At 58.0% G+C, this 11,339-nt stretch overlaps 2 protein-coding genes across 3 annotated transcripts; one reads left to right on the top strand and one right to left on the bottom strand.

Moving 5' to 3' along the window:
* The first annotated feature begins 2,805 nt into the window (after positions 1 to 2,805).
* RAB3A (RAB3A, member RAS oncogene family) lies at positions 2,806 to 8,031 on the top strand. Its single transcript, XM_049640251.1, has 5 exons — positions 2,806 to 2,952; positions 4,130 to 4,357; positions 5,490 to 5,608; positions 6,185 to 6,309; positions 7,182 to 8,031. The coding sequence occupies exons 2-5, from the start codon at positions 4,130 to 4,132 to the stop codon at positions 7,370 to 7,372; spliced, it is 663 nt and encodes a 220-aa protein (XP_049496208.1). The 5' UTR covers positions 2,806 to 2,952; the 3' UTR covers positions 7,373 to 8,031.
* Positions 8,032 to 8,107: 76 nt separating this feature from the next.
* Positions 8,108 to 10,979, bottom strand: MPV17L2 (MPV17 mitochondrial inner membrane protein like 2). 2 transcript variants are annotated; one of them, XM_049640252.1, is made up of 5 exons: positions 10,441 to 10,979; positions 9,609 to 9,779; positions 8,789 to 8,865; positions 8,480 to 8,696; positions 8,108 to 8,364 (listed from the first exon to the last, which is right to left on the bottom strand). In XM_049640252.1, exons 1-4 carry the CDS (start codon positions 10,625 to 10,627, stop codon positions 8,511 to 8,513), a joined length of 621 nt encoding a protein of 206 aa, XP_049496209.1. In that variant the 5' UTR covers positions 10,628 to 10,979; the 3' UTR covers positions 8,108 to 8,364; positions 8,480 to 8,510. The 2 variants fall into 2 exon arrangements, with proteins under 2 accessions (XP_049496209.1, XP_049496210.1); XM_049640253.1 differs by having other exon boundaries at positions 8,568 to 8,696; positions 10,441 to 10,805.
* Positions 10,980 to 11,339: the final 360 nt, after the last annotated feature.

The following is an 11,339-nucleotide window of genomic DNA, read 5'->3' as shown; positions in this document are numbered from 1 at the left end:
GAGGAAGGTTGGAGAAGGTCTTCAGGGCTCCTTGGAACTTTCGGCCCTTGTGACCTCCTAGGGTGACTCTCGGGGCCTCAGTTTGCCCTTTCTCTTAAGGAGACGTTGCCTGGGCCTCTCCTTGGAAAGGAGAGTTGGAAAGAGGCTGTCCCTTGAGCTTGTTTAGTGAACATTTGCTGTTCCCTCTTTCTGGAGGGAACAGCTCGTTCTTCAGGTTCCTACTCAAGTGGCACTTCTTCAGAGAGGTTCCCTAGCCTCCGTGGCCAAAGTCAGCCTCTCTCCAATCATTCATTCATACATGTCCTACCATCACAGGGCACTTACTGTGTCCACAGGTCTAGGTGCCGGGGACACCAATCCCTGTCTCTCAGAACTCTCAGATGGCTGATGGATAAACAAGTCAAATAATTATTTCTGATGGGGATGTGTCAGGAGAAGGAGAAATATGGCAACGTGATAGGAAGGTGACCCGAAATGGGAGGTGGGTGTCCATCCGAGATCTGAAGGGGGTGAGAGAGCCAGGCTTGGAAGGAGGTGGGGGAACTGTGCTCCAGGCAGCGGGAACAGCAGATGCAAAGGCCCTGAGGTAGGATTGCACCTGGAACGAGAGGGAGTATCTGACTGGAGGAGAAAGATGAGACGGGGAAGGTAGCTGGCGACAGGCAGCTGGCTGGAGGGCCTGGGCTGTCCGGTGGAGTCTAGACTTTACTCTGAGTAGGGTGGGACTTGGGAGGATTTAAGGCCTCTGTGTCACCAGCTCTGGTCTCCCTTGCTGTCCAGCATTTCCCCCATTCAACCATCCCTAATTCTGGAGTGGAATGCTCTTCCTCAACAATAAATGCCTTGCATCATTTTTACTTTAAAATACAAATTCCCAGGGCGCTTGGGTGGCTCAGTCGGTTAAGCATCCGACTTCGGCTCACGTCAGGATTTGGTGGTTCATGGTTTCCAGCCCCACCTGCGGCTCTGCACCGACAGCTCAGAGCCTGCTTCGGATTCTGTGTCTCCCTCTCTCTGTCCCTCCCCTGCTCACGCTCTGTCCCTCCCTCTCTCAAAAATAAATAAGCATGAAATAATACAAATAAATACAAATAAAATAAAATAAAACACAAATTCCTCTGTGCAGACGCTGGTACACAGTGTTGTGGGCTATTTCTGAGCGCCACCCACGTACAAAGCCCAGAGCAAGCGTTTGGGAGGTCAGGGAGCCAAGAAGCCTCACACGTCCTTACCTCCACCGGGGGTGTGGGTGGGCCGGTTCCTGTCCCAGCGCGCTTGGGGCCCCACTGACTGCCGGTCTGGGGGTGGGGGAGATTGGGGGTAAATTTATTTTTGTTTATTTTTTTCTGCTTTTCTGAATTTCCCAACTCTCCGCAGTAGGTTCGTAATACTTTTATAGTGCGATTGGAGGAGAGGGACAAAAATGTTACCCTTAATAAAAATAAATGCCAGCGGAACGCGAGGGACGCCCCGAACTTCCAGGGGGCGGGGGAGGGGGGGGCGGCTCCAGGCGCTAAGTTATTCTGGTCTTTAGGCGCCTCCGCAGCTGGCAAGCTTTTTATAAACAGGACGAAACCCACCCCCTGCCATCCCCTCCATCAGCTCCCGGGGAGGAATCAAAGAATCAGGATTCTCTTGGGGCCACGCTCCTCCTGCCGGGTCTGGGGACCGGAGCTGAGGGGCAGGGATCCAAAACGGGGGAAAGGGTCTTGTTCTCCTGCCCCCCCCCCCCATTCTGACATTTCCCCCTCAAGATTTGGGAGGATAAATGACTGAGCAGCTCAGCCCCCAAAGTCTCCAATCTCTTGAGTCTTCTTTCCCCAGATGGAGGGAGTGGGTCCCCTGTCTAAGTCAGTGACCAGGCACGGGTAAAGCATCTTCCAGCCCCATCTTTATGGCTGGGTCTTTGAACCTCGCTCAGACCCTCCCTGTTTCCTGGTTTCTTGTTTTTTGTTTTTTGTTTTTGTTTTTTTTTTAATGCAGGCTTTGGGCATTTAGGAGGTAGGCCGTTTCTCTGCCCCACTTCAGCACGGTCTTTCTTCGAATTTTTCTCCGGAAAGTGGGGCGCAGGGAGAGGAGGGGTTCCTGTAGTGTCAGCCCCTTCCTTCTTTTCTAGGAAGTGGTTCTCTTGATCCCTATTTCTTCTTTCTTCTTTTTCATCTCAGAAACGGGATCGGGCATCTACCAGCCCGGTCCTCTTTGGGGATCTAACACCTCGGAAATTGGTCTCTCTTGACCCCTATCTCCGCTTTTTCTTCATTTGTACTTATTTTGAACCCCATAAATAGGGGACATGGAGCATCCCTCGGATGTCTGCTCCTCTTTTCTGAAATTGGGAACAGAGTGCTTTTAATAAGAGGTCGCCGTCCGCTGAAGTCTCAGGCCAAAGGCGGGCGGGGTCGGGGGCGGGGAACGGGAACGCCCCCTGAAGACCCAGGCTTAGCAAAGGAAGGCCTCGACCTCTCATCCCTGCAACCATATGGGAACCACTATTGGACAAGAGAAGAAAGGTGATTATCTCTGATCGGCTATTCAGTCCGTCGCTCCGGAGCTTGAGCCAGTGACAGGACGCCACTCGCCCCCGCCTCCATGACGCAAGCAGGGGGCGGAGCAGGTAGGCACCGCCCCCGCGCACTACTGGCTGAGCACACTGGTTCCCGCCCCGTTCGTGGGTTAATCTGCGTGGGAGCCCCGCCCCCTGGCTCTGTGTGCGTCAGTGGGCTACTTCTCCAAGCGCGGCTCCGCCCCAGGATGGCGTCACGGCTACATCTGCATATGAGGCCCCGCCTCACTCTTTGCAGGACGTCACCGCGGACTGCAGGGGCCTGAGCCGCTGCTGCCGCCGCCGCTGCCCCTGTCGCGTAGCCCCATATCAACTCACGGGGGCCCTGTCACCACAGCTGCCGAAAAGTCGCCACCGCTAGGGTCACCACCGCATCGGTGCAGGGCAAGGTGAGTTCCCGGGCGGCCTGGTTCGCCGCCTCAGCGAACACCTACATAACCTTCATTTGACTGAGGGGCTTGCAGGGTAGGGGACGAGGTTGGCTAGGGTCAAATGGGAAGAAGGGTGCGGCGATCACAGCCCTTGTAAGGGTAGGGCCCTGGTTCCCCCTACCTGCCGGAATCTCACCCCCACCCCCCACCCTCGGCCTCTGCGGCGGAGGGGGAGGGGAGGTGAGTGCCTTGCGGGAAGCTTTGCGCGCGGGAGGTTCTGTGCGTGCGCGTGCGCGTGCGCGTGGTGTGAACACACGTGTGCGCGCCCGCCTGTGCCAGCGGGTTTGTGTGCATACCCTTTTGCTTATGTACCAGGGTATGCTCGTGTGACCCTGTGGGTGTCCCGACTCCCGTGAGTGCGTGCTGCACGCGTGTGGAAGGAGACGCATGGACTGTGATGTGCGTGCACGCCGTGTCCATACGTGCACTGGAATGCGTGCCCGCGTGGGTGACGTGTACACGCCCGCATGGGTGGAGGGCGTCCTGCGCACGGGTGGGCTTGTCACATTTGTATATGCGTGTTGGTGTGCAGACAAGTGTCTGCGTCTCTTTCCTGTGCATCGAGTGTATTCGACTCTCATGTGCACACGCGTGTACGGGTGTGTTCCCTGCTGCGTGCACGTGAACGTGTGCACGCCCCGTGCCTGTCACATGACCAGCTGCTTTAGCCCGATCTCTCCTATCTTGGGAGTCTAGGGGAAGGGGGTGCTGCGACTCGCATCCCCGCGGGATCGTACACGCGTGTGCACGTGCGCCGGAGCAGCTCCGTTCTGAGGAACATGAATGATTGATGGGGGGCGGGGCCGGCTGCAGTCACCCCTACCCACCTAGCCTTAGGGTTTAGGATTACAGTCGGACCTGGGACCTGGGCCGAGGGCGTGCTGGAGGGGCTTGCTGGGGTGTCCCTACCCCCACCTCTCTGAGCTCCTCCTCTGACACTTCCGGCCTTTCAAGGTCACCGCCGTCCTTTGCCACGGCCCCACCATTAGCACTGGGGCTTCTAATGAGATAAGGGTAATCTCAAAACACTAGTCCCCCTCAAGAGCTCTGGAGTTCTCTGCACCCTGTGCCTGGGGCTTAGGCAGTTGGTGGTGGAAGGGGACTCCTCAACCTCACCTACACCCCACACACCCAGATGGCGTCGGCCACAGACTCACGCTATGGGCAGAAGGAGTCCTCGGACCAGAACTTCGACTACATGTTCAAGATCCTCATCATTGGCAACAGCAGCGTGGGCAAGACGTCTTTCCTATTCCGCTATGCAGACGATTCCTTCACGCCTGCTTTTGTCAGCACTGTGGGCATAGACTTCAAGGTCAAGACCATCTACCGCAACGACAAGAGGATCAAGCTGCAGATCTGGGTGGGTCCAGCTGGGAAGCTCCTGTCTCTCACTTGCCCTTCCCAGAAAAGCAGCCCCAGCTTTGTCTGTTCCCTGTCTGGATTCATTCATTCACACACTGGGCATTTATCAGGTGCCTCCTGTGTGTCCGGGGGCTAGAGGCCCAGAATAGAGTGCTGTTGTTCTCGCATGGGTGCCTAATCACTGCTCTCTGGGTGTGGGGAAGGAGCAAATGCTGGGTCCTTTCCTATGCCTTGCTATTGTCAAGAGCATCATTTGGCTTGGTGCCTCAGTTTCCCCATCTTTAAGCGCTTTCATATGAGTCTGTATTCGGTTTCAGCTGGATCTTGGCCCCCCAACCTCGTTCCCTGGGACAGGAGCCGGCACCTTCCCCGGGGTCTACTGGTCACCTCCCTTAATCCCATAGAGGCCTGAGGGAACCTGTTAAATCCCAAGTCAGAGCCTTCCCTTCTCTGTTTCTTGCTCTCCCATGGCCCCTACCTCACTCCGGGTAAAACCCATACCTGTCCCCTGGCTTAGGAGTACCCCCCTCTCCCCCGGTCTGGGAGCCCCTGCCTGGTCGGTCTCCTTCCACCTCCGCCTCCTTACCGTTCCTCAGATGTTCCAGGCACAGACCCACTTCAGGGCCGTTGCCTGGGCTGTGCCTTTTGCCTGGATTGTCTCTCCCTTAATCCCCACATGGGTCCCTCCTCCTTTCCTTCAGCTTTTAAAACCATACCCTCGCCTGCACTGCCTGTCCTTCCTTGTCCAACTTTATCTTTCTCCTCGGTCTTTATCACCCTCCAACATAGGATACGTTTTCTTCTTTTTTATGTGTTTATCGTCTGTTTCCTATCCCGGGTTGTCAGTTTCACAAGGCAGTGATTTTTGTCCATTTTGTTAACGGCTGTGCCCCCAGTGCCCCGCACAGGGTGTGGCACAGGTCACTGCCCAGGTATGTTGAAGGAGTGATGGAATGATTCTGTAGGTGCCTGCCTCTGGAGGATGATGGAGCACGATGTACGTGGCCAGTCTGCTTTCCCTGAGCCACCTCTGGTCCCCAGGGGGGCTGGGCTGGACAACCTCAGGGCTTATTTCCATTCTGAGGAGCTTATGTGTGGGTCCTCTCTGACCCCTGTCTTTTCTTCCCCAGGACACAGCAGGGCAAGAGCGATACCGGACCATCACCACGGCCTACTACCGGGGTGCCATGGGCTTTATCCTCATGTATGACATTACCAACGAGGAGTCCTTCAACGCCGTGCAGGACTGGTGAGCATACCCCATCCCCTCGCAGACTGTCTTCAGAACTGGGTTTGATGCGAAGCCCCAGCTGCCCTGGCAGAAATGTAAATACAATACTAGATTCTCAGACCTGCCGTCAGGCCGTAATCATTAAAGCTTGGTAGCATTGGCTCGAACTAAGGGGAAAGAAAAGGGTTTCATTTCAGATGGAAGAATGAAATATGAAATATGTAGAGAGAAAAAGTCAGGGCGGGGGCAGAGAATAGGACAGTTCTCATAGGTGAAAGGATATAAACGTTTACATTCCTGCCCAAAGTAATGCTAAGTTTTAAGGAAATTTCTGAGTTTGCAGAGGACGGAGAAATTCTCTCTGGGGGACAGGGATCTGGGAAGGAGGGCTGCTTGAAAGGGGTTTCGAAGGTCTGGGAGCCTCAGAAGCGTGTTCCTGGCAGGACACAGGCTGGAAGGAGGGACCAAGTCTGCCAAGTTCAAGGAATAATCAGGAGGTGGGGGACTAGAGTGGGGTGAGGGAGGGAGGAGACAAAAGGACGCTGGAGCCAGGATCCTCCCAGCCCTGACCCCACCCGTCACCGCCTCCTCCAGGTCGACCCAGATCAAGACCTACTCATGGGACAATGCCCAGGTGCTGCTGGTGGGGAACAAGTGTGACATGGAAGATGAACGGGTGGTGTCGTCAGAACGTGGCCGGCAGTTGGCTGACCACCTTGGTGAGTGCCTCGTGGGGCCGCACACCTCCAGGCTAGGAAAGCGACAGCGAGGCCCCGAAAGGGAGGGGACGCGTCCAAGATCTCACGGCAGAGCCAGGACAGGGCCTGGATTTGAATGCAGACAATTCACGCTTTCTGCAAATGGCCCTGATCCAGGAGCCGTGAGATGGATCTTGATGGATGCATAGGAGTTCACCAGGCAGGGAGTTACTGATTCATTCGGATCCCCTCGCTGCCCGGCCTCCTGTCGGGTTGCTGGGCCTGAAGGACCTCATTTTACGGGGGGCTGGGCTGGGGGAGTGCCTGGGGAGGGGGGCAAGCTCTACCTGGAGTAGGGAAGACCTGGAGGAAGGCACTGGATCTGGTGCTTGAGCAAAGGGTGCTCTTCTCGGGCAGAGGGAACAACTTAGGCAAAGGCCACAGGTGGGGGAGATCGTGGGTGTTTTGGCGAGTCATTTCACACGGCTGGGCCACGGGGGCCACTTGGAGGAAACGTGGCCGATCATGCAGGGTCCGAACCACACGGATCCTCCGGAGAGGCCGCAGGGAACCAGAGGGTACGTAAGCGGGGGAGGGCACGGGCGGATGGGAATGTCAGATGCTGCCAGGGTCAGTGCACAGGCTGGGTCGGCCGGCGGGAGCAAGGAAGTAGGTCTTGCCAGGGGCCTGGAGACCAGAAGGGACCGTCTGAGGGTGCGGGAAGGAATACGAGCAACAGGGCCCACCCGGCCTAGTGTTGCTTCCCTAGAGGGCTTGTTGGTGCCTTTGACAGGTGGTCGGCACTGGGGATCTCCAGATGTTCCCTGCCCTCAGAGAAGGGGCTCTGGGAGGCAGAAGACCAGGGTCCTCACCCCTCCCTTCCCAAACCACAGGCTTTGAGTTCTTTGAGGCAAGCGCCAAGGACAACATTAATGTCAAGCAGACCTTTGAGCGCCTGGTGGACGTCATCTGTGAGAAGATGTCCGAGTCATTGGACACGGCCGACCCTGCAGTCACGGGTGCCAAGCAGGGCCCACAGCTCACGGACCAGCAGGCGCCTCCGCACCAGGACTGCGCCTGCTGAGAGCTGCCCTGCCCCCACCCCCGCCCTCCCCACCCCCCGGGCCTGATCCAGCCCCCACTGGCCGAGGGCACGAGACCTCTGCCCCCACTTGGCCCCTCACCCTTATTTATTATTGTAGTTATTTATTTATTTATTGGAGATGTCCCCCAGGGGCACGGGCTCCCTGCCCATCCCACGTCCCACCCTGTACATACAGCCCTGTCCCCACTCTGCCGTGGCGTGTCGTGGCCCTGTGAACTCACCGCTTCCCCTCCTCTCAAGACCCCACCTTTTTTAAAATTCACCCCCCATCGAGAGTTACTGGTTTTGAAGAGGGGGCCCGATGACACCCCAGGGCAGGCTCATTGGGTGATGGGAGGTAGTCTGGTTGGCCAGCCTCTTGGCTGTGACTCGCTGGGCCAAGGCCACTCGGGGGGGGGGGGGGGGGGGTCTCAGCATGGACCATGGGGTGGATCAGAGCCAGGCAGTGACCCACCTGGCTCCTCACCCCCCAAAGTTTTACCCTTTTTTAGAGGTGAGGGCTGCTGTGGGTACTCGCCACCCTGGGACCCCCCCGAAACACCAGACCTGCTCGGACGTCATGAGTGTCAAACGTGCCCCTCGGATCCCTAGGAGATGTCATGACCACACTACACACACCCAATAAAGTGAATGGATGACGCCATGTGCCTATGAGTGCCGGCCTGCCAACGGTGGCCTTGGTCATCCACAGCAATTTCAATGACAAGATAATTTAATAGAATTTCCACAGCCCGTGACCCGAGCAGGGTACTGGAGGCCACTCGGTCCCGCCTAAGGCCCCAGATTCTGGAGGTCAACTCCAGGCTCGGCCCTGCTCTAAGGGCATGGGCTGCGTCCCCACCTTGGGCCCAGGGTCCGTCCGTGCAAGAAGGTCTGGTCACACACCCCTCTGGACTCCTCGTCGCCAAGTGAGCCCTCATCCTCCAGTCTTGTGGCTGGGCTCAATCTTGCGGGAAAGACTCAGCAGGGACCTGGCCAAGGTCACATCAAACAGCAGAGAGGGGCTCGGTCTTTACCCTGCTGGTGATCAGCTCCCCACCCACCTACTGTGGTTTGTGGACTGTCACAGGCACAGGAGGACCTCACCGTGGAGTGCAGATGCATTGCTGTTGGGGGTTCACACATGTGGCCCCTGAGGAGTCCCCTGGGTGCCTGGTGCACCCACCGTGCTCACCCGGTACTTCAGGTAGGAGAGGTACGTGTCCCAGCCCAGCGTCAGGCCATTGATGTAGGTGACTCGGAACTGGCTGGGCACGAAGAGAAAGTTCACCAGCTGCGCGGCTGGCCAAACGCACCAGTCGGCCTGAGGGGAGGGGCGGAGTGTGGTCAGGGGCAGGGCCTTGAGGGCGTGGCCGCGAGGGAAGGGCGGGGCCCGAGGGGGTGGGCGTTGCCCACCTTGTAGAATTCCCAGAACTTGTCCCGCAGCTCCTGGCAGCTCTCATCCAGGGTTTGGCCCTCCAGGCAGCCAAGGCCTGGGAAGGAAACCAAAAAATGGGAGTGTCAGAGGCTGGGGAGTGCCGGTGATAGAGTAGATGGGGCAGGAGCCCTGAAGGCCAGTGTCTCCGGCAGACAGACCATGTTTTAAAAGCCTTGTGGTGGGAAGGGCCACACACAGCAGAGTGGCTGGGGCGGAGAACTAGTCGGTTCCAGTGAGGGAGAGGTTATAAATAAACACGCACCCCAAAGGATGAAAATGCACCCTTCCTGAGGCTGTTTTATTTCCTGCCTTCCACAGAGGAAACAGCCTGGGGGGAAGGGGTGGGGAGGATGGGGGAAACTCATCCTAGAGTCAAGGGCTGGATGACTGCACCCCATCAACATCAACCCCCCGCACCCCATCAACATCAACCCCAGCCCCAGCCCCAGCAACTCTTCCTTCAGCCCCAGGGCCTTTACACGGGCAGTTCTTCATGCCTGCTGGCTCCTTCAGGTCTCAGCTGAGTGTCCTCTCCTTTGGGCAGCCCTCCCAGCCACTGCCTTGGGCCCACCTGATCCTGTCCCCATCCCTCCAACACTAAGGATCATTGTCTGATTCTGCCGTTCATACCTGCCCCCGACGGGTCTGTCCTGTTACCACTAGGACACAGCACCCAGGCCCGAGCCACTCACAGAAGAGCACGTCAGAAAGGCACTTCAGCATCCTCCTTAACACAAAGCTGGCTATGCCCCTCCTGACGTGCGGAGGGGCAAAGCCCAAGCTCACAAGGCTCCTTACCTAAGAAGTACCAGACGCCTAGCATGGGAGAGGCCACCAGCTGGTCGATGAGGACCTTCCTGAGGACGTTTGGGAGGCCACGGAGGCCGGACGCTGGGAGCAGGTGGTCCAGCCAGAGGTACCAGTAGTGCAGGAAGGGGCCCATACTGCAGCCCACTGCAAACATGCTAGCTGAGAGCAGTCCAAGAGTCGGGGAGGGGCGGGGGGGGGGCGGGCACGTCAGGCCAGCAAATCCCCCCATCCATTCCCTCCCTGGTTAACCTCCCTCCCTGATTAACCTGAAGTTCTCCCAGAGCCCAGCCGGACGATCTTCCATGACAAGCCCCACTGCCAGGCACCGTCCCAGTGGCTCCTCTCCCGTTTTCTCTCATCCCCTTCACCACCCTCTGAGCAGGTTCTACCGCTGCCCTGCTCTCCGGACGAGGAAACAGGCACAGCGGGTTGGGAAGCGTGGGGCCAGGGCACAATCCCAGGCTGACTGGGTCCGGAGGCTGAGCTCTCGACTACCCTGGGTGCGGTTTGGTCTCTGTGCAGAAGGGAGGGAAGCTGACAAGGGGATGAGTGGGGACGAGGCCTGGCGGGTGGAAGTGGACAGAAACTGGATATGGGAGGAGGCAGGGACCAGGAAGTAGGAGGAGATGGGAGACCTGGAGCGGGGACGGGACAGAGACCCCGTGGTGGAGACCCGAGGGTGGGTTTTGAGGGTCTCGGGTGCACGCCAAGGTCAAGGGTCCTGCCGGGAATTAGGGCCACGGGTCAGGGATCTCCAAATCTGAGGTTGGGGCCAAAGATCCTCCGGGGCCAGGGGCCAGTATAGCGCCGGCCTCCTCACCTGAGCGCCGCGGGTCGAATTTCTGGCCAGGCCGGGCGCGGACCTCCCAGGATTGGCGCACGCCGTCCCCGGCCGCCATGAGAGCACCGCAGCCCAGCGTGTTGGTGACGAGCAGCGCACGACCTTGGAACAGGGGCTGCCCCACGGCCCACAGACCGCGCAGCCAGCGCCTGCCGCCGGAAGCCATAGCCCGCCGCTACTCTGGAACCCGCGCCGGGATCGCAGCCCTCCCGCTGCTGGCCAATCGCACTCTGTCTTCGCTTTCTGCACGCCCGCCCCAGTCCTCGCCAGTCAATCACTGACCGCAGGTCGCTCAATTTTGCGGGCCTCGAGAGGTATTAGCCAATAAAAGACCGGCATCCCATCCCCGGGCCGGTCGCTGAATGAAGCCAGTCGTTGCCTTCCGCACCTTACGGACCAATCGCAAATAGGCGTCTCACTGCAACACGCATATCAAAGGCTGACTGTCCCTCGTTTCCCCGCCCCTTTCTGCGCCGACCAATGGACAGCCGTCGCCACACTCTTACCGACCAACCCACTACTGCACTGACCAATCACAGACAAGCGTTATGCCGGCGAATCACTGCCGGTTGTCCCGCCTCCTGTGTTGAGATGGTCAATTTTGTTCTCATTTTTAGTTGCCCTCCAGGTTCTCAGATTCTCCCGGAATTCCTGAGAAGGAATGCGACCCGTGACCACGACCGCTCCCGCGGCAGAAATCTAATCCCGCAGAGACTCACGGAACTGGGGGAGAGATACAGTTCTGATACGCGCGCGGCCCAGTTGGAGGCTGATCCGGACATTGACCTTGGTCCTGACTTTAGCTGGGTATCTGACCTCAGTTCCAGAATAATAACAATTAAAACGTTAGGCACCGTTCTGGGCACATTACATGCATT

This window comes from Panthera uncia, chromosome A2, assembly GCF_023721935.1.
Source record: "Panthera uncia isolate 11264 chromosome A2, Puncia_PCG_1.0, whole genome shotgun sequence".
NCBI lineage: Eukaryota > Metazoa > Chordata > Mammalia > Carnivora > Felidae > Panthera > Panthera uncia.
This window is presented reverse-complemented; position numbering and strand designations above follow the sequence as displayed.